Source organism: Pantherophis guttatus, chromosome 2 (genome assembly GCF_059756535.1).
Source record: "Pantherophis guttatus breed Tessera chromosome 2, ASM5975653v1, whole genome shotgun sequence".
NCBI classification, from domain to species: Eukaryota; Metazoa; Chordata; class Lepidosauria; order Squamata; family Colubridae; genus Pantherophis; species Pantherophis guttatus.
The window spans coordinates 135215260-135237100 of NC_142064.1; the positions used below are offsets into that span (position 1 = coordinate 135215260).

Below are 21841 nucleotides of genomic sequence, written 5' to 3' on the forward strand. Positions count from 1 at the left end.
AGCCCTCAAATTCTAATTTAACTGACCTTTCATCCTTTCCAAACATCTTATCTTCAAAATAAATACAACTATGCTTACTGTGTAAGGGTGTTATAATTCAACAGTGTCTAAGGGCACTAGACTGGGAAAGCCTGATTTATAATGTTACCAGTATTTGATCTAAATAGTATTTGGTTATTAATACAGCACTGTGAGCATATGACCATCTTTCTTGAACCCTAGCCAAAGTGTTTTGTTAACAGATTTCTTCTTTTACCTCTGTAAGTATTGTTGTTTCATATGAAGGTTGGTATTTTTCCTTCTCATGAGGAGTTCGCTTTTCCATTTTCTCCCTGTCGGTCTTTTGTTTTCTATCTGCTCCTTTGGGCTGGAAATTAAACAAGTTTATTAAACTAATATGTAAGATATAGGAAAAGATGAAGCAAATGTTTTCCGCTGGTTGAGGACATCACAGTGTCCATTTGTGATACACAAACAGAAACGTATTTATATAAATACACCATGACACTTGGCAGCAATAAGGAGTTGTGATTCCTCTGCCATTAACTGCTGCATTGCTGCCTCTGTAGGTTTTGACCGTGAGGGATGCAATATTCAGTTTGGTCACTATGTTTGTAGACTTTAGCTACTGTGTTAAGACAGAACATTGGCCAAGGTGTATTATCATGTTGTCCATACTTAAATTATGGTGTTATTTTAATATATTATTTCCTATATTGTATTGTTCACATATCATTCTCATTCTCTTTCATTCTCTCTCCCTCTCCCTCCATCCCATGCCATATACTAAATAAATAAATAAATAAATAAATAAATAAATAAATACTGCTGTATTTGAGAGGCAGTAGAAAGCCAAGCCAAGCAATGCTCTCCCAGGCTTATTCAAGATCCTGCTTTCATCTCACAATCAGCACTGACAAAAGTTAAGATTCATATCATTGGATAAACCATCATGTGGTTTATTTGATATTGGCTCAGCCACTTTGGTTTGTAAATCAAGTTTATAACTTACTCCAAAGTGTAAAGCCAGGGAAGAACTAGCAGGACTGGCTATATAATGCTTGGTTTTTGCCACGATAGAATTCCGCCCAAGTGCCTGTTAAGTTATTCAGAAACTAATCAGGATGTTTTAATCTAGAAGAGGCTAACAAAGCTGCTCTTTATATATATATATATATATATTTGTTTGTTTGTTTGTTTGTTTGTTCATTCATTCATTCATTATGCTGTCCATTTCCCCTATAAGGCAACTCTGGGCAGTTTGTATATATTATACATGTAGGTTATGCTGCAAAAATGGCTTCTTTGGTTCCCCCCCCCCATCCCCCCCCGTGCTGAAAAAAGCTATGAACTCTGTTCCGAGTTAAACAAATATTTCAATGGTATAGATATAAGAAAGCTGACGTGTCTGTATAATATAAAAAAATTCCATTAATCCCCACAAAGATATAGCACTGTCCAGAAGAGATGGTAACATTCACTTCCCCTACTGGGTGTAAAAGTTCACTCTGGAAATTAATGCAAACATGAAAAACCAGTTCCACTGCCTCCCTCCACTTTCTGAAGTCCTGTACTGTAGATGTTTATCTATGCAAGCGTTGTGGACTCTGTTGAATAGTTATAACAGAAGTGCTCACCTTCTACAAGTTTATGCACAAGGACTTTTTTTTTTTTTTAACATCCCAAGAAGTGTGGGTACTATCTGCAGGACCATCAGGTTAAATTAAAAGTGACCACAGAGGAAAAATTTGCTTAACCAGGCCTGGCCCAGATGCACACAAACTAATGGAATGTTGTTTTTAGAGCAAAAGAATACGAATCCTTTGCCCACTGGGAATTTTTTCTTCAGGTATACACTAATTTCTAATTTTAAAAAATTCTTGGTAGTAGGTGGTAGAATAAAAGTGATGAAGGTGGGAGATCGCTTACCACTTCACGAAACCCTTTGCTCTCAAATTTCTGTGTTGTGTAAAACTGCCTCAGCAAATGTGACTTCCCCACTGCCTAAGGTGATTTAGCACACAAAACCTGTGTTCTGAATTAGATTAAAACCATCATACTTCCCCATTTTATGATTCTTACCAAATTAAGAATGCCAAGTTCTATTGTAGAATGTAATCCAATACTGCACAAACATATAATTCAGCCTTGTATCTCATTACATTTACATCTAAAAACTAGGAATATCAGAATCCTAGCTTCTCACTCATAAGCACTTAGGCTGACCCATACTGCTTCGCTATTGCTGATAAAGAGTGAATAGGAGATTCAGTAATTTCAGCGATTCTAAGAGTGATGCTGATTAGAATGGAAACTGCTGGTATGGCTTCCCTTGATGATAAAAGTTGAAAAGGTAAAAGTAAATGCGAAGGTATCCACAATGAGAGTAAGAGCAGTCCTGAGGAAAGTGCCATTTAAAAGAAGGAATTCCAAAATTAAAGCTAGAAGGCGGCAAATCCTTTCTATATTGTTGCCAAGAAACTGTGTAGACATGACTGAAACATGTCTATGGAGATTCTCAGTCATCCAGGTCATGGTTGTCCCAAAGGTGCTTTTTTCAAGAGACAACTGGACTTTCTGGTTTTTCTTTGAAGACATTTCACTTCTCATCTCTCCAGAGCTGAAGAAGCTTCTTGGATGAGAAGTGAAAAGTCTTCAAAGAAAAATCAGAAAGTCCAATTGCTTCTTGAAAAAAGTGGCTTTGGGATAACTGAAACATTTATAAATTTGGTTGTCATATGATAAGAGCATCACATTGAAAAGCACCGCTTGAGTTACGGAGGAAGAACCCTGAATTTTGTCAAGGAGACCCGAAATGGCATGATGGGATCCCAACAAAACCACAAGGACCTCTGGTCACTGATGGTGCCATCATACTGAAAGGACTACTTTTTACAAGGACACATGCAATAGGAACATGGAACGTTAAAACCACAAATCAAGAGAAAATTGAAACTGTCAAAGCAATATTAAAGCATAATAAATAAAGCGTAATAAGATAAGATGGCCAGAAGCTCTTTATGGGCCTTTCTGAGATGTCGTAACGTTGTAACTTTGAACAGTTATTAAATGACATAAGTCAAGTACCTGTACTGTTAATAGATATTTAGAATGCAAAAGTTGTAAAAATAGAAGAACTTGCAAATACAGGACTATCTGGATAGGATAAATGTACTAGTTTTATTAACATACATAAAAGGATATAAAAGAGAAGAAAAAAGAAATTAGAAAACCAACAGATTAAAAAAAACCCAAAAGCATGTTTCATATAAGAAACTATTCACCCTAATTTTAAAATCCTTTATTAAATCTTAACAGAGGCTTTTCAATACAAAGTCAGAGAATTAATTAAAACCAAATGGGCACACTTTGACAATCTAATGTGATAAATCTGAAATCTTTCTAACATCAAACGGTAATTTAAGCAGTTACTCTTCAGTGTTGTAACTTTAACAACAGTAACGTAAGTAAGTTTTGATTAAGATCTTCTAATGAAGAATGGAGCCATATATAAAGAAAGAAATGCCAAATGAATAGGCAGGTTTAAGAAAAGGCAGAAGGATATGAGATCAGATAGCCATCATAAAATGGACAATACAGCAAGCAGGAGAATTTAACAAAGTTTCCCCTTTGCTTAACTTTAAACTACAGAAAGGCATTTGAACATTAAATCATGCCAGAATAGTGGACTAAATTAAGGATAAAGGGGTGTCAGGACACTGGGTTGAATGACAATAAACAAGAGGTTACTGTAATAATTGAATTGAGAAAAACAGCACTTCAGAATAGGGAAGAGAGTGAGAAAAGGGGGGGCATATTACTCACATATATATTTAGTGAAAAACTTGAGCTAATAATAAATATTAAAGAAAAGATAATGTCAGTCAGCAAGTTTAGAGAACTCACAGTTGACAGCAAAGAAGGAAAGGCAGTAGTTTTGTTTCCTTGGCCTCAACAACTAGGATGGACAGTGTTCTACAGAATTAAAAAAGATTAATCTCATTGGGAGTGTGGGCAGAAGCAATAAAAAAACTAAAAAAAAAAAAGATCATGAAAGGTAAGAATATTTCTATGATAAGAAATATCAGAATAGTTAAGGCAATGATATTTCCTTTAGAAATATATGTGTGAGAAAAATGGACATATGAGTGGGTAGTAGAAAAAAGATAAGACATCTTTAAATTATGGATGTGGAAATAATCACTAACAGGACCATGGACTACAAGAATAAGCAATCAATCATTGTTGGGCAAAATAAACAATTGCTCTTGAAGCAATGATCGGTAAATAGAAACATACATACTTTGGGCATGTGATGGCGAGCGATGAACTAGACAAAAATATTTCTATCCAAGATTGAGGGCAACAGAAGAAAACAACTGCTAAGTCAGTTAATTGATCTACCTGCCATCTTTATTATTCACAGCAAAATCTTAATTTAAGACCCCAAAGGCCTGAGCAAGAACATGTAGATCAGAAATGCCACAATTCTGTTTTGCCTTCTTATGAAATAATTTAACACCCACAAGCTTTTTTTAAAAAAAAAAAAAAAAGCAGCAGGATGCTAAGAAAATCAGGATCTGTGCTCTCCAGCTCTTGTTCTTGCATTATGTATCTTAAAACACCGGTAATACCTTGAAAACTTTGATCTGGCAACTGGCAGAATGCAAATGCTCCGTGTATTCCCCATTTTCGTTTTCTTTGAAGGTGTCGATCTGGACTCTGAAGGGCACACCTTTCTCGCCACCATGCTTCCTCATAGTGAACTCTGTACTGATGCAATGTACCTGTAAAAAGAGAGCCAAAAATATGCTCCGAACTGCAACAGTGCAATAGTGATGCTCGTACAACACAGAGTAATAATTAAACTTTCGGTGTATGTCCAAGTCATTTCTAACAAAGCCTGAGATTCTATCTGCATAGCAAACCAAGATTGCAGACACATAAAGGAGTTATGCAAAGTGTTAATAGTTGCCTTCTCTCTTTAAACCAACCTGGCAAAATACTAGACCTGACCAACAAAAACATTTAAAAAATTGTGTTTAATACACCATATTTGATATCTAGGCAGAAACCATATTGCATGTCCCTCAAAGAGAATGAACAACAATGGATGAGAACAGGAATCAGACCTGGGGTACATCAAAACATGTCATTTATTTCTCTTCTAAAACTGAAGCACAGCCCAAGTTATTTTTTTTAGCAGACTCTGCAGTAAGAAAGCACAGGTAGTCCTCGACTTACGACAGTTCATTTAGTGACCGTTCGAAGTTAACAATGGTATCTAAAAAGTGATTTATGACTCTTTTTCACACTGACAGCCATTGCAGCATCCCCCTGGTCACATGATCAAAATTCAGATGCTTGGCAACTGACTCACATTTATGATGAATTCCAGGGTGACCTGATCACCTTTTCTGACTTTCTGACAAAGTCAATGGGGAAACCAGATTCCTGGTTGGGCCAAAACTCACTTAACAATTGTCTCATTTAGCAACAGAAATTTTGGACTCAATTGTGGTCATATGTTGAGGACTACGTGTACTTCAATCGGGTTTATCCAATTTAAAACTCCATAATCTCTTAAAAGATCTAGAAGACATCAGACTGAGATGTACTTCCTTTCTTCAACCTTACAGACATAATGACTTCTATCAATGGAGCCTGGATAGCTCAACAGACAGAGCACTGTAATTTAACACCAGCTGTCTGCAATTAAAGTAAGATCGAATCTCGCCAGGCTCAAGGTTGACTCAGCCTTCCATCCTTTCTAAGGTAGGTAAATTGAGGACCCAGTTTGTGGGGGCAATAAGCTGACTTTGTATAAATATACAAAAGTATGAAGGCTATTGCTTAACGCACTGTAAGCTGCCCCGAGTCTCCGGAGAAGGGCAGCATATAAATCAAATAAAAAAAAAAAATATTAGTGCTAACAATGGTATGAAGCCATGATTGGAACCTGGACAGAGCACTATTTTCACTGGGAAAAGAAGAGAAATTGAGCAAAAAAAGAAAGAAGCAGGAGAAAGGAAGATAAGAGTTATTTTACTATTTTACTTAAGTGACTTAAACATTGTGCTAAGCTAAGCCATAATGATGGTTTTTAGTTTCTGGCTTAATGGAATGTTCCAATTCACTATTGTGGCTAAGATATGTGTGTGGTTCAGATCACATTAATACAACTTGGTTTAAAATTCTGGCTCTGTATATATGTATGAACTAAGTTAATATTTTAACTGTGATAAAAGAAATAAGGAAAAGGAATGCATACACACAATCCACAAAACTGAAAATATTGTTTTAAAGTCCAAGGAAAATAAACTGGGTTATTTTGTTCTTGCTTTGTTTAGAAGCTTCTAATCTTTTCTAAACAAATAATAATTCTAATCAGTGTGTATAAAGCTTTATTTTGTAAAAATGGTATGCATTTATGTTGGAATGGAAAGTGAAACATTTTTTCCCTCACATAAGGATATGTCAACAGTGTAAAATAAAGAAAGCACAAATCACTTAGGACACTGGAAGGCATTTTTGTGAGTGTGTGAAATCTACACTTCTCTTTTTACTTTTCCCTTAGTTATTTTTACCCTTGAGAACCACAAGGGGCCTATGACAAGAAGTTCTAAGATGAAAAAAGAGACAGAAGTAGCAGCAAAAGGAACACTGCATAATTTCAGGAATATGATCAAGGGAGTTGCTCTGGGGACACATTATTTAGGAGTGGGAGTTTGCATGAGGAGTATTAACTTCTGATTCAGAAATAAATTCATTTCACAGTTCCCGTGTGAACTTTGCAGGAAAGTTCAACAATTCATAGCTTTGAGATTCCATGCTTCTAATAACTACCTACGTCAACAAGGTGTAAAGCTAAAGGAGTCTGCATTATTCCTTAGAGTTTAAAGATCAGCAATAGATCAGATATTATATACCATATGTCAGTTCTAAATTTCTCAATTGCCTAAATGTCTGTCCTTCTGAAAAGGTCTGATGTTTTCTTCTCCCTTTCTAATATTTGTCCTGTAAATTGGATTAAATTACAGTAGCTAGGCTCCTCTCTCAAAACGTCATAAAATGAATGGTCACTTTACCAGGTTTGAAAGCTGGGTAACATTATTGTTTAATTTATGAACTTCTCATCAACATTTACTGAAGCTCCAAGAATTTCCAGAGACCTTCACCATTTGTGGTGAAGAAGTTGATCTTAAAACAAAAGCAATGCTGTCTTGAATTGAAACATGGTAACTATGAATCTTAAATTATATTTAGTCATTCATTGTTCAAAATTACATCAAAGCAAAGAAGGATGGGAGAAGGTCAATAGACAGGCTGCATTTACACATTGCATTATAGTGAGTTTGGCTTGTGTTTCCGCAGTTGTATCCCCAGAATAAATATTCTACAAATTATAATTAAACAACAATAGCATAGCAGAATCTCTAACTTAAACACATATGTTTAAATACAATAATAGAAAATCCAACCCCAAAAGTGGGAAAAATAAGAGACTGTGAATTTATTATTGTGATGGGATATATAGAAGGTTACATGGTTACTAGGATACAATATTTCAGTCAAAGCACAAATCAAATTTAATCACACATGCTCTGTAGCACATTTCTAAGTTCTGTTCTCTTGTACTCCAAGCATCAATACTTTAAGGTAACTATTCAAAGCTCCTCATGTTCCTTCACTATGTATGCTTAAAGAGATGCTGTCACATTATATGCATGGTAGAAGAACATGTTATTCTTATTAAAAATACATAAATTTACAAGAATAAGGCAATCAATACTTTGCTTGCTGTATGTTATCTATCTATCTCTCTATCTCTCTATCTCTCTATCTCTCTATCTATCTATCTATCTATCTATCTATCTATCTATCTATCTATCTATCTCAATCAACCAAACAATCAACCAACCAACCAACCAATCAATCAATATTTATATGGCTATCCATCTCACAAAACATGATTTACCTGAATAAATACAGAAGTTCTCTTTGAAGGATCCCAAAGAAACTCTACTGTATTCAACTGTGTTGGATTTGCTCTGGGATCTATTATACCCACAGACATTGGAATATCTAAAGACAACAAAAATTAGCCACACTTTAGCACAGAAGATAATACTTAACAGGTCCATTCTAGTCCAAGTAAAATAATATAACAACTACAATCAAAACATGAACTGCACCCATAAGCAACAATCTTGCTGAATAGGAAACTACCAATGATGCCATGTTTTTCCAAAAAGAAGGTCGGATCTTATTTTCTTTTGACCCCCCCACCCCAAAATGGCTAGGCCTTCTTTTTATTGACTCACCTCGCGGCGGTGGCACCAACAGGCCCGCCCAGCAGAAGTGAGCTGCTGGCCCACTTCTTCTGCAGCCGCTTGCCACCAGTCACACGCATTGCCCCGGCCTCCATTTTGCCTTTAGGTGCCTGCTGGTGAAACGGAGGTCAGGGCGATGTGTGCGAGTGGTGGCAAGCGGCCACAGAAGAAGCAGCTGCAGAAGAAGGCGAGGCAGGTGTCGGGGTGTGTGAGACCTGGTAAGTAGGGCAGCTCCACCCCCCCATCTCCACCCTAGCTTATTTTTTACCTGTGTGCCTCACTCCACCCCCTGCACCCCATGGTGGGTAGGGTCTTAATTAGGGCTAATTTTGTGGGTGGGGTTTAATTTGATTGCATGAGCTCAAAAACGTGATAGTTCTTCTTTTCAAGGTGGGTCGTCTTTTTGGAGAAACACGGTATTCATGTACAAGTAAAACAATTAAGAATGCTGGAATTAGCAAGTTTGACAGAATGCAGGCCAAGGGACAAACTAAAGGCAAAATAGTTTACCAACCTAATTGTACGTATGATTTAATTGAAATATAGGCATCATCTCCTTGGCCATTTGTGCCTCAGTTCAAGTGAAGATTTTTGTGATTGACCAAAGTTATAAGAGAACCAGTTTGTTGGTTAAGGTATCAGGCTAGAAATTGGAAGACCATGAGTTGTAGACCTGCCTTAGGCATGAAGCCAGCTGGATCACCTTGGGCCAGTTATTTTCTCTCAGCCCTAGGAAAGAAACAAGGGCAAACCACTTCCAAGAAATCTTGCCAAGAAAACTGCAGGGACTAGTTCAGGTAGCTGCCAAGAATGAAAACTGAAGGCACAAAAATTTATGATACAGAATAACTATAGCATAAATTAATGGTAAGAGGAAAAAAAGGGTTTATAAGTTGGGAAATAACCTGAAAAATGTACATGTGGGCAAAGACTGTATCAATATATGAGATGTTCCAAGCCAAGTTAAAAAGGAATAGAAAATTCTTCAAATCATTTGACTAAAAATCCTTGTATTTTAAATGGCCATGATCTGCTTCCTCCAACTTATCAAGGCTTTCTCACATTTCAATTCTCTGATTTCTATCTATAAATAAGAACTAGTATTTTTCTTTCTTTCTTAATGGAGAGCTAGCAAAGATTCAGCATTTCTAGTATATAGAGGACTTGTAAGGATATTTTCGTCAAGTCACTCTCAAATAAAAACAAAAGCAATTGATTACACATAACACAACTGTGTAGAAATAGGAGACAGGGTGAAACTCTTTTAAGAATTTTACACAGGTCTTAACTTTCACTAGAAACACTGGAATCCTTTACTCAGAAATTCAACCCATTTTGTTTCTAGGTTAAAAAACCAGGATTGCTGCTATAATTCCTTACCTATATAGAACATTCTGATTATTGTATATAGGTAAGGAATTAATTAATTAGGGGAATACACAAATGAAGTGCTTTCCTAATTTAAAGCAGCTTTCAACTGATTAATAGTATAGGAATATGAAGCCAGAAAAACCTAAAAAGATCTCTGATTCTGTGAGGAGGGGATTTTAGCCACAAGTGCCTAAACAATGCAATCCAAGCAACAATGCGGCCTGAACAGAGCACAGCATTGTGACATAAAATTGTTTAGAGGGCAAATCACGCAAGGTAGTTTGTCCAAGCAATCAAAAATAAATCTTCCATGGGAAAATAATATAGGTTCAAGTGATGTAAACCAAGGAGGAAAGCTACTTTCCCAAAGCAATAATGGAAAGTAAGCTGTTAAAGAAAATGCTTTCCAAAATCTGTAACATAAAAGCAGTCCAGATTTACTGAAAAAAACTCACCAATATCCAGTATCCTGTCCCCTGGCCTGTTCCACCTCCAGCCCTCCAACTGTTGATGCTCTGTGTACTGCAGCCGCCGATCATGGAACACCACTCTAAATATACTCTAAGAAACAAAAGAACTTCCCTTTGAGCATAATTAACAGGTTGAAATGCAAGTAGGGTTGAAAGAAAATCAATCAATGATTGGTGACAAGATGATTCTTGGAAGCATTTTCCAAAAATATGCCCTCACAAGGTCTCTCTACCATAATACTCATGACTTATATGGATGGAAAATATTTAGCTTAACACTAACACCAATCGTCAATTCAGATTCATGTTTCTATTTATGGCAAGAGACACATAAAAGCCAAGATTCACTTCTACACAGCATTGCATTCTAAAGCAGAATACTACAGCAATGTGTGAAAAGGTTCCAAATTTCTGCAAGGATTAGTTTAAATATGATTATAAATCAACTGCTAAACTTGAGTCAAGCGAATGCATGAACAGGTTCCGGTAAAAAGTTTTTGCTTCTGAGTGGATGTTCTATCCAAGACATTTGAATTACAATTTACAGGTTACAACCACTCAAAACTGGCCGTTCAAAATTATGACAGAATTATAACAGGAGAAGCCTGTTCATAGTGTGTGCAAGCGCAGAGCTGCCAGAAGGCACAAACAGTTAAAACAAAAGGGACGACTCGGGAGTAAGGCCTGGAAATGATTGGCCCCTCCCATAAGGCTTAAAAAGAGAAGCAAAGGCACATGGGCCCTTTGCAGGAAAGCAATGTTGTTAATACTGTTCCCAGTCGGCATCTCTGTTTTTTTTTTAAATAAGTTTATTTCCATTTTTTAAAAACCAATTCTTTACATATATACATACAAAGTCATTACAACGAACGTACACACATATGCGCCTATACAGTTTAAATCACTGATAAGATTACGAATGTTGGAACCTATGATATATTTGGGTGAAAGAAAAGAGAGGGAAATGAAATGGCATCTGTGTTTGATTCTGGAATCTGTGTGGCTTTGCCAAATAGGTCTTTGGCAGAGTGTCAAGGGAGATAAAGGTGGGTGATTATCCCGAAGGACTTCTCTCAAAGGACTTTTTGCAACTAATTGGGACTCAGCTGTGAATGAACGTAATTCACAGCTGTTGCAATAAAAATATGTGTGTTTTAATGACTCAGGAAGCCTAGGTCACAACACTTACAATCAGTCCTCAGAATTTTAGCTGTGGCAGTGTCCTGCAGTTATGTGATAGCAATCTGGGCACTCGGTGCCTGGCTCACAATTAAAACATTGCCACAAGCCACGGTCACGTGTAGGCCATTTCTGATGTTCTCTGTCAGTTCACACAAGCAAAGTCAATGGGGATGCCAGCAGGAAGTTGCCAGTTACTCCCACCCCAGCTGTCCTTTTGCCTGTAGTGTCTGGCACAGCAACCCCTGCTCCCCCATAGCAGCTGCATACAGCACCCCATCCCCACCTACACTCGATAGCACCTGCTCGCAGTATCCCTCTTACCAGTGGTGGGTTCCTCCCGGTTCTGCCGAGCCGGTAGCAGTGACGATATGACGTCACAGAACTGGTTCTGGGGCCCCCAGCCCCCCCATTATTCTTACCTTTTATTTGGCCCCACCCCCAATCTATTGCTGCCTCCTGAGTCCCAGCTGATGGCTAGAGGGAAAAAAAACTGTTTAAACTCTTGTCGCCGGGCTTCAAAGGGCCCTACAGCTTATCAGTGTTAAAAGAAAACAAATGAGTAGACCGATGCCTGCAAAAATAAATGGATAGACCAGTGCCTGCAAAAATACATGAGTAGATTAGTGCCTGCAAAAATAAATGGGTAGAACAGTGCCTGCAAAAAATAAATGGGTAGATCGGTACAGCTCTGCAAGCAGTTAAAAGCCTGGTAGACCAGTACCTCTGCTAAATCCTAAATAATTGTCACATGACCATCAAGCCACGCCCACAAAATAAGCCACACCCACAGAACCAGTAGTAAAAAAATTTAGAACCCACCCCTGCCTCCTACCCACCTATAGCTTTTTCATCATGCCTGGGATTTCCACCTCTTCCTGCTTGACAACACTCATAGTCCTGTGATTATGATAGTAACTGGGACTGTCGGGAGACTGCCATCTCTAAGCAATGCAGTCATGTGACATTGCCTTTATGACTGCATTGCTTAGCAAAAGAAATTCTGGTGCAAATCGCTATTGTAACCCAAGGACTACATGTACGTTCATGATTATTTGCCACAATTTAGTATTCCCATGGAGAGATGTGTATCATGTGATCTATTTGGATGTGCCTTGTAATTCAGCACCAGCTATGACAACAAAATAAGATTTTCAGTAAGGTTATTCTTACAGGGAGCATCCCCAAGGCACGGAATACTTCCATGATTTCTAAGCATTCCAGGGCTAGAAACTATCATGGTATTTAGAGGAGGGAAACTATCATTATTATTCAATAGTAGATGATATAATGAATCCACATTCTATAGCAGGGTCCAACATGTGATAATTCAAAAAGGTTAAGATTTCCAGGTTTTTAAAAATGCGGTATTAGAAGAATCAACTGTTAGCAACAGACTCATTATCTGTAACATAAGTAATATATTTGGGTGAAATACACATACACACAAGAAAAAAATGCTACATGTAGTACTTATCCGTTACCACCTATTTTAGCTACTGTTGAATTAATCCTTGTGTGTATGCCTTCAAGTCAGTATTGACTCCTGGCAACAATCCTTGCAATTTTCTTGACAATATTTTTGGAAGTAGTTTGTCTGTGCCTTCTTCCTAGGACTGACAGAGTGTGACTGCCCCAAAATCAACCAGCTGGTTTTGGGCCTAAGGCAGGACTGAACCTGGTTTCTAGTCTGACACTTTTATCTACTAAACAAAATTGGCTTTAATTTACATAAGGCGTTACAAAACACGACTCTTTGAATAAAATATTTTTCACGGCAGTAACATTTTATATGTCCACAGATTTTTAAATTAATAAACATATTCAAATATAAGCTATAGTCAGAGCGCAAAAGACAGTTACTTATATAATTTAAAACAAAGCCATGGTTACCTAAGTATTTAAGAAATTGTTTACAGCTCACTGAAAATATTCATGTAGATTCCATGTTTTGTCCAGAATATCATTCTATCTTAGAAAAATCTCCAGGTTAATGTTATAAATTCCATAACATGGAATAACCAATAACCAGGCTGGCATTAATAAAAATGCAGAGACCATATTACACTTAGGTTGAAAAGTATTGAACTGGCTGTCTGTTGCTACCCAGAAAAAAATATATAATGAGGTGGATATTATTTTTAAAGCCTTATGTAGATTAGGTACAAGTTGTCTGAGGAATCTTTTTTTCTATAATAACCTTATAGTAACTTTCCTCTGCAGTTGTTGCAAGCTGATTTGGAGGTCCTGGGGTCAGGCCTTCTCTGTTGCCACTTCAGTTCTTTCAAGTGTACTTCCCAAAAGGTTCAGGGACCTATTATCTTCATTAGCTTTTTAAAAACCCTTATAACACATTTTACTTATAATTATTTTTACTAGAATGATAAATTTACATTGCTATTTTAACTGTTTTAATACATTGATTTTAAATCTGTTTTAATTCTTGACCGCCAAGAGACTTCAAAGGTCAGAAATTTACTTAGTTAAATAAATACTTTTGCTATCTAAGGTAGTGTATGTTTTAGCTCAAAGAACCTGAATCTAAAACTACGGGGGTTGCAATGGAGAGATTTTCCTACTTTGTGTATTACTTCAGTTTGTCTTCCAACAGTAGATAAAAAAGAACATTGGTTCCTGCCATTTCTGCTGTCTAAACATTGCTAAATTTTCCTGCATATCTATGAGTAAACATAAAGAAGGCTTACAACTGAAGTTATTCTTCTATCTCACTTTGATGCTGAATCTTCTACTGCCTCCTGAGCTTCATGCAAAGCAAAAATAGTGAGATAGTGAAAAAAAAGTGCCCCACTTGTGTTTTATGCTATTTTGCCATCCCTCTTAAAAATCGTCTCTTACTATACTTACTATATTACTAAACTGTGGCAAGCCACACATTCACAATCTTGATTCAAGATCATCTGACAATCTTTTTAACTGATATGTCTTTGGAAGATTCAGTGAAATCTAACATTCTAAGAGATACAAATTTTCTCTGCCTTATTTATTAACTTTGTGATATTTATGCTTTGAGTAGCAAGGGCTTCTCATTTATCAGTGCCCTACACACATAATTTATCACCCGCTAATCTTTCATTTTACTGCTCAGTAAATTGCCATTTCTAACACCACCAGGATTTGTGGGAATGGTGTAAATGACCGCATCACTTTGCATAATTTACTATCATTTATTACCTGGCAAACATGTTTATGGAAATCTGATTAAGTTTTCTCTCATATTTTGGGAAAAGACAGATTATTACATACCTTTACAAGCTTCCCATTTAGTTCAGGCAATTCTCCCATTTTTCTGTTATCCAGCATTCTGATTTCATAAGACTGACCTGAAAAAGAAAATATAATTGCAGTTATGCTTTAAACAAAAAAAGGATTGGCTGTCTCAGTCAGTAAGAAAAAGTAAGCAACTGACAGTCCCCAAACTGAGGTAATATAGGAAGAAATGAAAAAGGGCCATTTTGTGTGAAAGTATATCTGCATCACTCCTTTTAGAATAATCTACATTTTGTTAGGTCTGAACTTGATTAAACCAGAAATGACTTGAAATATGGCGGTCAGTTATGTTACACTGAACTGTATAAAACTATGAGAAATGTAAAAACTGGGATATCAACTAATCTTTTACCTCTCCAGTTACACTGATCCAATTACAAGATACTATAGATTGATGCAGCTGAGTTCCAAGTCATGTTAACTGAATGACACTTCTAATAACGTCTGTATACAGCTAATATGCCAATGACATTTTTCACCTACCAGAATTATCACCAATCTTTTTCAAATTAGCTGCATAAATATGTGAGGACTGTCAAAAGTTAGATGAATACACAACATATCACATAAATTAAGGTTTATCAAAGTTGAGATTCATTTGACAGTAACCAAGGCTAACGTGACAGAGAGATTATAAATTGCAATTGTTAGGCAATTGCACTGCTTTGTCAGGTATTTCCAAGCCCATGAATCACATCAAATACCCATGCCAGAGATTCTTGTATTTCCAACTATTTTTTAAGCTTTAATGTAAAATGTTACTGGACAACAGCATATAAGAATTTCAATTCAATTAAAAAAAAACCCTACTGTTTGTTGTTTGCCGTTCTTGTTGGAATTTTAGCTTTTATTACCGTTACTTTCAGCAGGCAACTTAAACTGATATGAACCCAGAATCAGGGGTGAAATGCTCCCGGTTTGTACCAGTTCAGCAGAACGGGTAGCGATGGCGGCTGCTGGTTCGGAGAACCGGTAGCGATTGTGACGTGAGGCTCCGCCCACCCACCCAGTCATCATTTCCTGGTTTTAACCAGGAAGTAACCTGCTTTTTACCAACTGCACATGCGCAGAAGGGTTTGTGCATGTGCAGAGGGTCCAAGCGCGCATGTGACACGCGCGAGCACTTCCGAACTGGTTGGGAAGTTAAGTAGATTTCACTCCTGCCCAGAACTATAAAGCAGCCTTTTGCCCACCTCGTATTCTAGCAAAAGAGAAATGTAGCTTACCTTGATTGAGATAGGTGAGTGTTTCATCATGAAGTTTTACAGCAGGAGAAGTGGCAGCACACAATACATACTGAAAGGGCAGAATTTTGTTCTCATTGTCAGTAGGCAAGCTGGATTCTTCTTGCTTAAAGATGGGCAAGGCAAGGACATCGCTACAAAACAAATGAGTGGTCAGATTAATTATTTTTGTTTGTTTTACTGAAAGCCTTTAAAATTACAGTGAATCTCTTAAGTTGACAATTAAACGAATTATTTAGCACATAAAAATAAGAATTTCTTAAGCAGAGTAAGAGAACAAAAGGAATACTGTATGCTGTTACATATCTAAGTTTACCATGCAGAACTTCCCTATCAAATAAATCCTTTCAGGAAGGATATATGGGTTTTAAAATAAAAATATTAGTTGGAAATCCAGAAACTATACTTGCTTTAGAATTGCTAAACTGAAGGATGAGCATATTACTAGCCAATGTTAAGGCTAGACTTCAAAGAAAAGGCTCTCTGGGTGAAATGTTTGAGTTTCTTAAACAACTTTGAAAGCACTCTTATCCACTCTTCCCCAAGTTGATACACTACTTCTACATCAACTTTCAATTCCTCTAACCTCCAGCCAGCATTTTTGGGAGCCTAAGTCCAATATATTTAGACTCTAGATATACTGGATTAAGGCTCCCAAAAATGGGGTTCCCAACCTTTTCTATATCCCGCACCCATAGAACGCTTCTGATATAATCTCGCACCCCTTACAAAAATAAATAATTATATGCATATAATTATGCATATAACTATAATTTTGAAACTTCTAAACCCAAGTTGTCGCACCCCCAGAATATCGTCTCGCGCCCCCGGTTAAGAACCCGATTTAGAGAAAACAGAAGCAATAGTAGATAGGTTGGCAAACTACCATCCCCACAAATGGCAAATGTGGTTTTATAAAATGGCATAGCACTTTTGGATCCAGAGGAGATATTCAAACAAGGACTAATTTTTTTAACCCATGAGGTTTTAATGCTACAAGACATGTTGAGACTTCATTTCAAATAAACAATAGATTTGACAACCTCTCAGTATAAAGTCATTAGTCAAAAGACTTTTTTTCATAACCCAACTAAATGTTGCATATCCATGAACATTTGTCTTTATTCTGAGTAAGGCATAGCAACTTCTGTGACCTAAGAATGATGCCCTAAGGTTGATGCTGCTAAAAAACATAATATAAAATCCTTCCTACCTTTCAGGAAATTAATGCGGATTACTAGGAATTTGTTAAGGCTCATTATTTCTTCACCATAGTAACTATGGGTGCTTGTGTTCCAAACGTACTTTGAAGCAGTCCCATCCACAATTTCCCTACTTCTAATAGTGAAAAGAAATCTCTATTTTTCTCTGCCATCTGCCTTTTGCATCCCAGCATAATATTACAAGTTGTTCCAAGCATCAGCATCCACTACAAAAAGGGATCAAGAAAGCAGAACCATTTTCACAAATACATGTATGAACAATCAGAATTCAAAAGTACTTATGTTTATATGGATGATCACTTTATACTGAAACAATGAATTGGAAAAAAGCAAGCACATGTGCATATTTAGGGTAAAAACTTCTGGGATAACTTCCCACACAAGCTAGAAATCAATACACAGGAAAAACAGGGCGTCCACCTACTGGGAAGCTATGAGGGATGAGGTTGAAGGGAAAAATTAAAAATGAATGAAATTAATTCTTTTTTTCCCCCCCTGCTCTTTATTCCTTCTCAGAGTCAAATGCAATAAAGTTCTAAAAACTGGGTGGTAGAAAGTCACAAAAGACTTACCTAGAAACATTATCATTTACTTTTGTAGAAGAGGCAATTTTGGGTATATCTAGTGCTTCCTAGGATCTAAACCTTCATTAAGAGTTACTGTTTATTTCTCACACAACACTCTCTTTCCTTGCTGGCATGCAAGAAGCCTTGGCTCAGTACATACAAAGGCAAGATACCTCCTCTCTGGGCTTTGCCATTCAAGCCAAATACAAACACATAAAAATCTGATACTCTCTCAAATGCTATCCCTGGGACAGAAGACTTTGAGGGACAGGATCTCCTGGAAGAAACGTAGTTCCCTCTACTATTCTTCTGGTAGGACCTACTTTTGTAGGTCTAATTCAGGGGTCAGCAACCTGCAGCTCTGGAGCTGCATGTGGCTCTTTCACTCCTCTGCTGCGGCTCCCTGTCACTCAAAATATGTGTCACAACCGCCAATGTGTGACACCTGCTGGCATGTGATTTACTGAGCTTTTCAACCCCTGGTAGGCCAACCATGGATAAATCCAAGAAAAAAAAAATCCAGAAGAAAACAGAATGTTTAATTCAACTACGTATACTAGTTTTGTGGCCGCTCAAGAAATAGTCAGGCACGGGAAGGGTTTTGTGGCTCCTGGTGTTTTCTTTTCTGTGGGAAACAGGTCCAAATGGCTCTTTGAGTGTTTAAGGTTGCAGACCCCTGGTCTAATTTCTAAGTTATATGTGTAGGTGCATATTTTCCCATTAACCATGATTGAATGGTATACATATCTGCTATGTTACTGTTTAAAATGCCCAGATGTTTGAAGTTTGAGATGGCATGTTAGGCTAAACTATAATTTACTCATCGTTTACAAATAAATCACAGTGACTGTATTAACTCTACAAGCAAACCCATTAAGTAAATATGTTCCCCAAGACATAATGGTTGGACCACACAACGTTAAGTGATCAGAGTCTATATTTAATCTTTTAAGCATAGTAAAGCTCACTTCAGGTAGGACAGTGATACTAAGTAGTTAAGACCCTACCATGCAAATACAATAATCTAGTCTCTTTTTCTTCTTTCTGGGAACTGGAGTACTTCTTTATTTAGTTTTAATTATGTTAAGCCTTACAACTTTTTGAAACAATCACAAATCAAAGTTTGAGGGTGCATTTGAAGAAACCTTGGAAGTTGTCAAAACAGGATTCAACGTCAACTGTGAGGCTACTTGTCACCTGATCTAATCCAAAGCTAACAAACCACGTCTCAACCTTTTCACATGGAGCTTTAAGGATTGAATCTTGGCTGTTGCCTGTATCTCTCCATCTCTTGTAAAGTACTTCAACTTTCCTACTTAAAAGGAATGCTGTTTTAAAAAGAAATATTGATTTTCTTGAAGAATGAAATGACATATCCAATAATCACAACCTACCATTCTTTCAATAACAAAAATGATACAGTAAACTGCATGACACTTATTTCTGGATGTAGTTGAATTTACATTGGACATCAACCACATCATAGAGTCATGATGCCTTTCTACGAATATCAATAATTAAGTTAGCAGGAGGTCAGTACTATATTACAGCTCTGCTTTGTGCACATCTTAATTTCATTTTTAAGAATAAATTAGGAATTGTAACTAAATTATTTGTACAAAATATATACACCTTATATTCTATTATATTGCTATGGCCAAAAATGTAGGTATTCCTACTAGGTAAATCTCTGCTACTCTCAATTTTTTCCTTCATCCCAGATACATATTACTTTAAAATGTGAATTAAAAATTAATCTGGTCAGCAATAATCAAGGTAATACCAGTAAATGGTATCAAAAGTTCTAAATGCAAAACCAGTTTCTATATAGTTCTTTTCCCAGCCCAGCCCCTGCATGGCAAGCAGCAGAATAATTTGCAGAAACTGTAAAATTTCCATGATTATGCAAAACAAGAAGTCATGTAGCATGTTTTCACATAATTTATCGGAATCACCAAAATAAACTTTTCTTACTATTTTTTAAACATATTAATAAGTTAGTGAAGATCAGACAGATGACTGGTTATGGCTAGGACAAGAATTATGATGGACAGGATATATAGGTTTCAAAGCAATAAGGAATCCCACTTGCTGTAAAATAAAATGAATGACATAAAAGTTACTTCCAAGATAATAAAACTTTCTGGAAATAAGGTTCAGACTAAGTACATGTTTTTTTTCCTTGATATGAAGCAAAATTTTCTGAACAGACGACCTTATTTCATCAAACCTGCTTTCTTATCTCTTACTATCCTAATGAGCTTTTCTGGAGCCTGACCATGAAGTTCTACATGCATCTTCTCTCAAATGTCCCATTACTTTAATGGTATTATTCTCAGGACAATGCATATTGCATTGCCTTTAAGGTCATTATAATGAAATATATGAAGATAAGTCCTTTCATTGTAACATTATTCTTTGCTACTGTCCCGTGATAGTAATGTGTTAGTACATTATATATAATATGTAAATATAAACTGGATTCTTCAAGTGGGGTTCAATCTATTGTATTTTGTATTGTGTATCTAAATTAATATGTTGTCAACTCATTCAGTCTAAATTACGGATTAGAGCTAGTTCTACAGAGTTCATAATTTTCTCTCACCATTATAGATTTCAGTCTCTTTTCATAATTTTGAATTCTTGCTGTTTTTAAATTCATAGAAACTTAAGTAGACTAAACAGGTAGCCCTCGACTTACGACCACAACCGAGTCCAAAATTTCTGTTGCTAAGAGAGACAGTTACTAAGTGAATTTTGCCCCATTTTATGACTTTTCTTGCCACAGTTGTTAAGTGAATCACTGCAATTGTTAAGTTAGTAGCATGGTTGTTAAGTGAAACCGACTTCCCCATTGACTTTGCTTAACAGAAGGTTGCAAAAGGTGATCACATGACCCCAGGACACTGCAATAGTCATAAATATGAGTCAGTTTCCAAGTATCTGAATTTTGATAATGTGATCACAGGGATGCTGTAATAGTCATAAGTATAAAAAATGGTCATAAGTCACTTTTTTTCAGTGATGTTGTAACTTCCACCAGTCACTAAATGAACTGTTGTAAGTCAAGGATTATCTGTATCAACATATGAAATTACCTTCCTTTTGCTATAGCTGTCTCCAACCATGAAAAGCATTTGAAGTAGCAGGTAAGGGTGCAAATGTTGGTCTTGTTATTTCCTTTATACAATTCCATAGTTTTATCAAGCTTTGTCTGTTGAATCTTTCTAGCTTAATTATCTATGAAGTTCATTGACTGAACCAGCTCCTTCCAAAATGGCCATTCTGCTGTGTAGAAATTTTACCAACTCTGTTAACCAAGCTAAGCAGCTTGCTACGATATTTTATAATAAAATCCAAAATCTGGAAGGCAAGGCCACCTCTTGCTTTAGCAGGGATGTCAAACTCAGTGTCATGTTTTTGTCACGTGATGTATCATGACTTTTCCCTTCGCTAAAATGGGGGTGAGAGTGGCCAGCGGGTGACGCATCTGGCCCGCGAGTTTGACACCTCTGGTTTAGAGTCTTACAGAATTCTTTTGTTTAGAACGTTCCCCACTCCATATGAATTTATTGACACTGTCTTGCCATTCTTATAAAATTTTCTCGGAAATTCTGATTAGGACATTTGAAATGGATCATTTATCTTGGGTAAAACATTCATTTGAATAATTGCAATTGATTTTAACCAAGACAGTTTTAGGTTCTTCCACCTTTTTTAATCTTTTGCCATAATCTGACAGTTATTCTGACAAGTTTCTTGATTTTTTCCTATTAAGTGCAAACTAAGTTATTTTGCTAAGTGGGCTAACGACCAGATTTTTATTTTTATTTTGCAGAAAATTCTTTCTTGCATTAAAAATCTTTAAATTATTTTTGTTTACTGAACAGCAGTTTTATATTCCAAATATCCTCCCTATTTATGGATCATGTTCATTAGCTGCTTTTTTTGCTATTTGTGGTTCTGTAAGAATTAATATTACATTAAATCCATGGACAGAAATATAAGCTTAAATATTTATATAAATATTTAAGCTTATATTTCTGTCCGTGGATTTTGAGGCTTGTTATTTGTTTGTCACCTCAGATCCTTTTTTCTGCCAGTATTTCTAATGCAAAATCAAAGAAGTGAATGGACTTCTTTGCCTTGTTCCTGTACTGACTTAAA

General features: G+C 36.5%; 1 protein-coding gene across 2 annotated transcripts in view; it reads right to left on the reverse strand.

Annotated features, from left to right (window-relative positions):
* The window catches only part of TFCP2 (transcription factor CP2), a 45637-nt gene that overhangs the window by 17667 nt on the left and 6129 nt on the right, over nucleotides 1-21841 (reverse strand). For both annotated transcript variants that reach the window (XM_034412219.3, XM_087886814.1), the window contains exons 3-8: nucleotides 15868-16019; nucleotides 14618-14694; nucleotides 10160-10265; nucleotides 7979-8085; nucleotides 4635-4787; nucleotides 257-367 (exon numbers count right to left, since the gene is read on the reverse strand). In XM_034412219.3, coding sequence (XP_034268110.1) covers nucleotides 257-367; nucleotides 4635-4787; nucleotides 7979-8085; nucleotides 10160-10265; nucleotides 14618-14694; nucleotides 15868-16019 — 706 coding nt within the window. The remainder of the gene's footprint in view (nucleotides 1-256; nucleotides 368-4634; nucleotides 4788-7978; nucleotides 8086-10159; nucleotides 10266-14617; nucleotides 14695-15867; nucleotides 16020-21841) is intronic.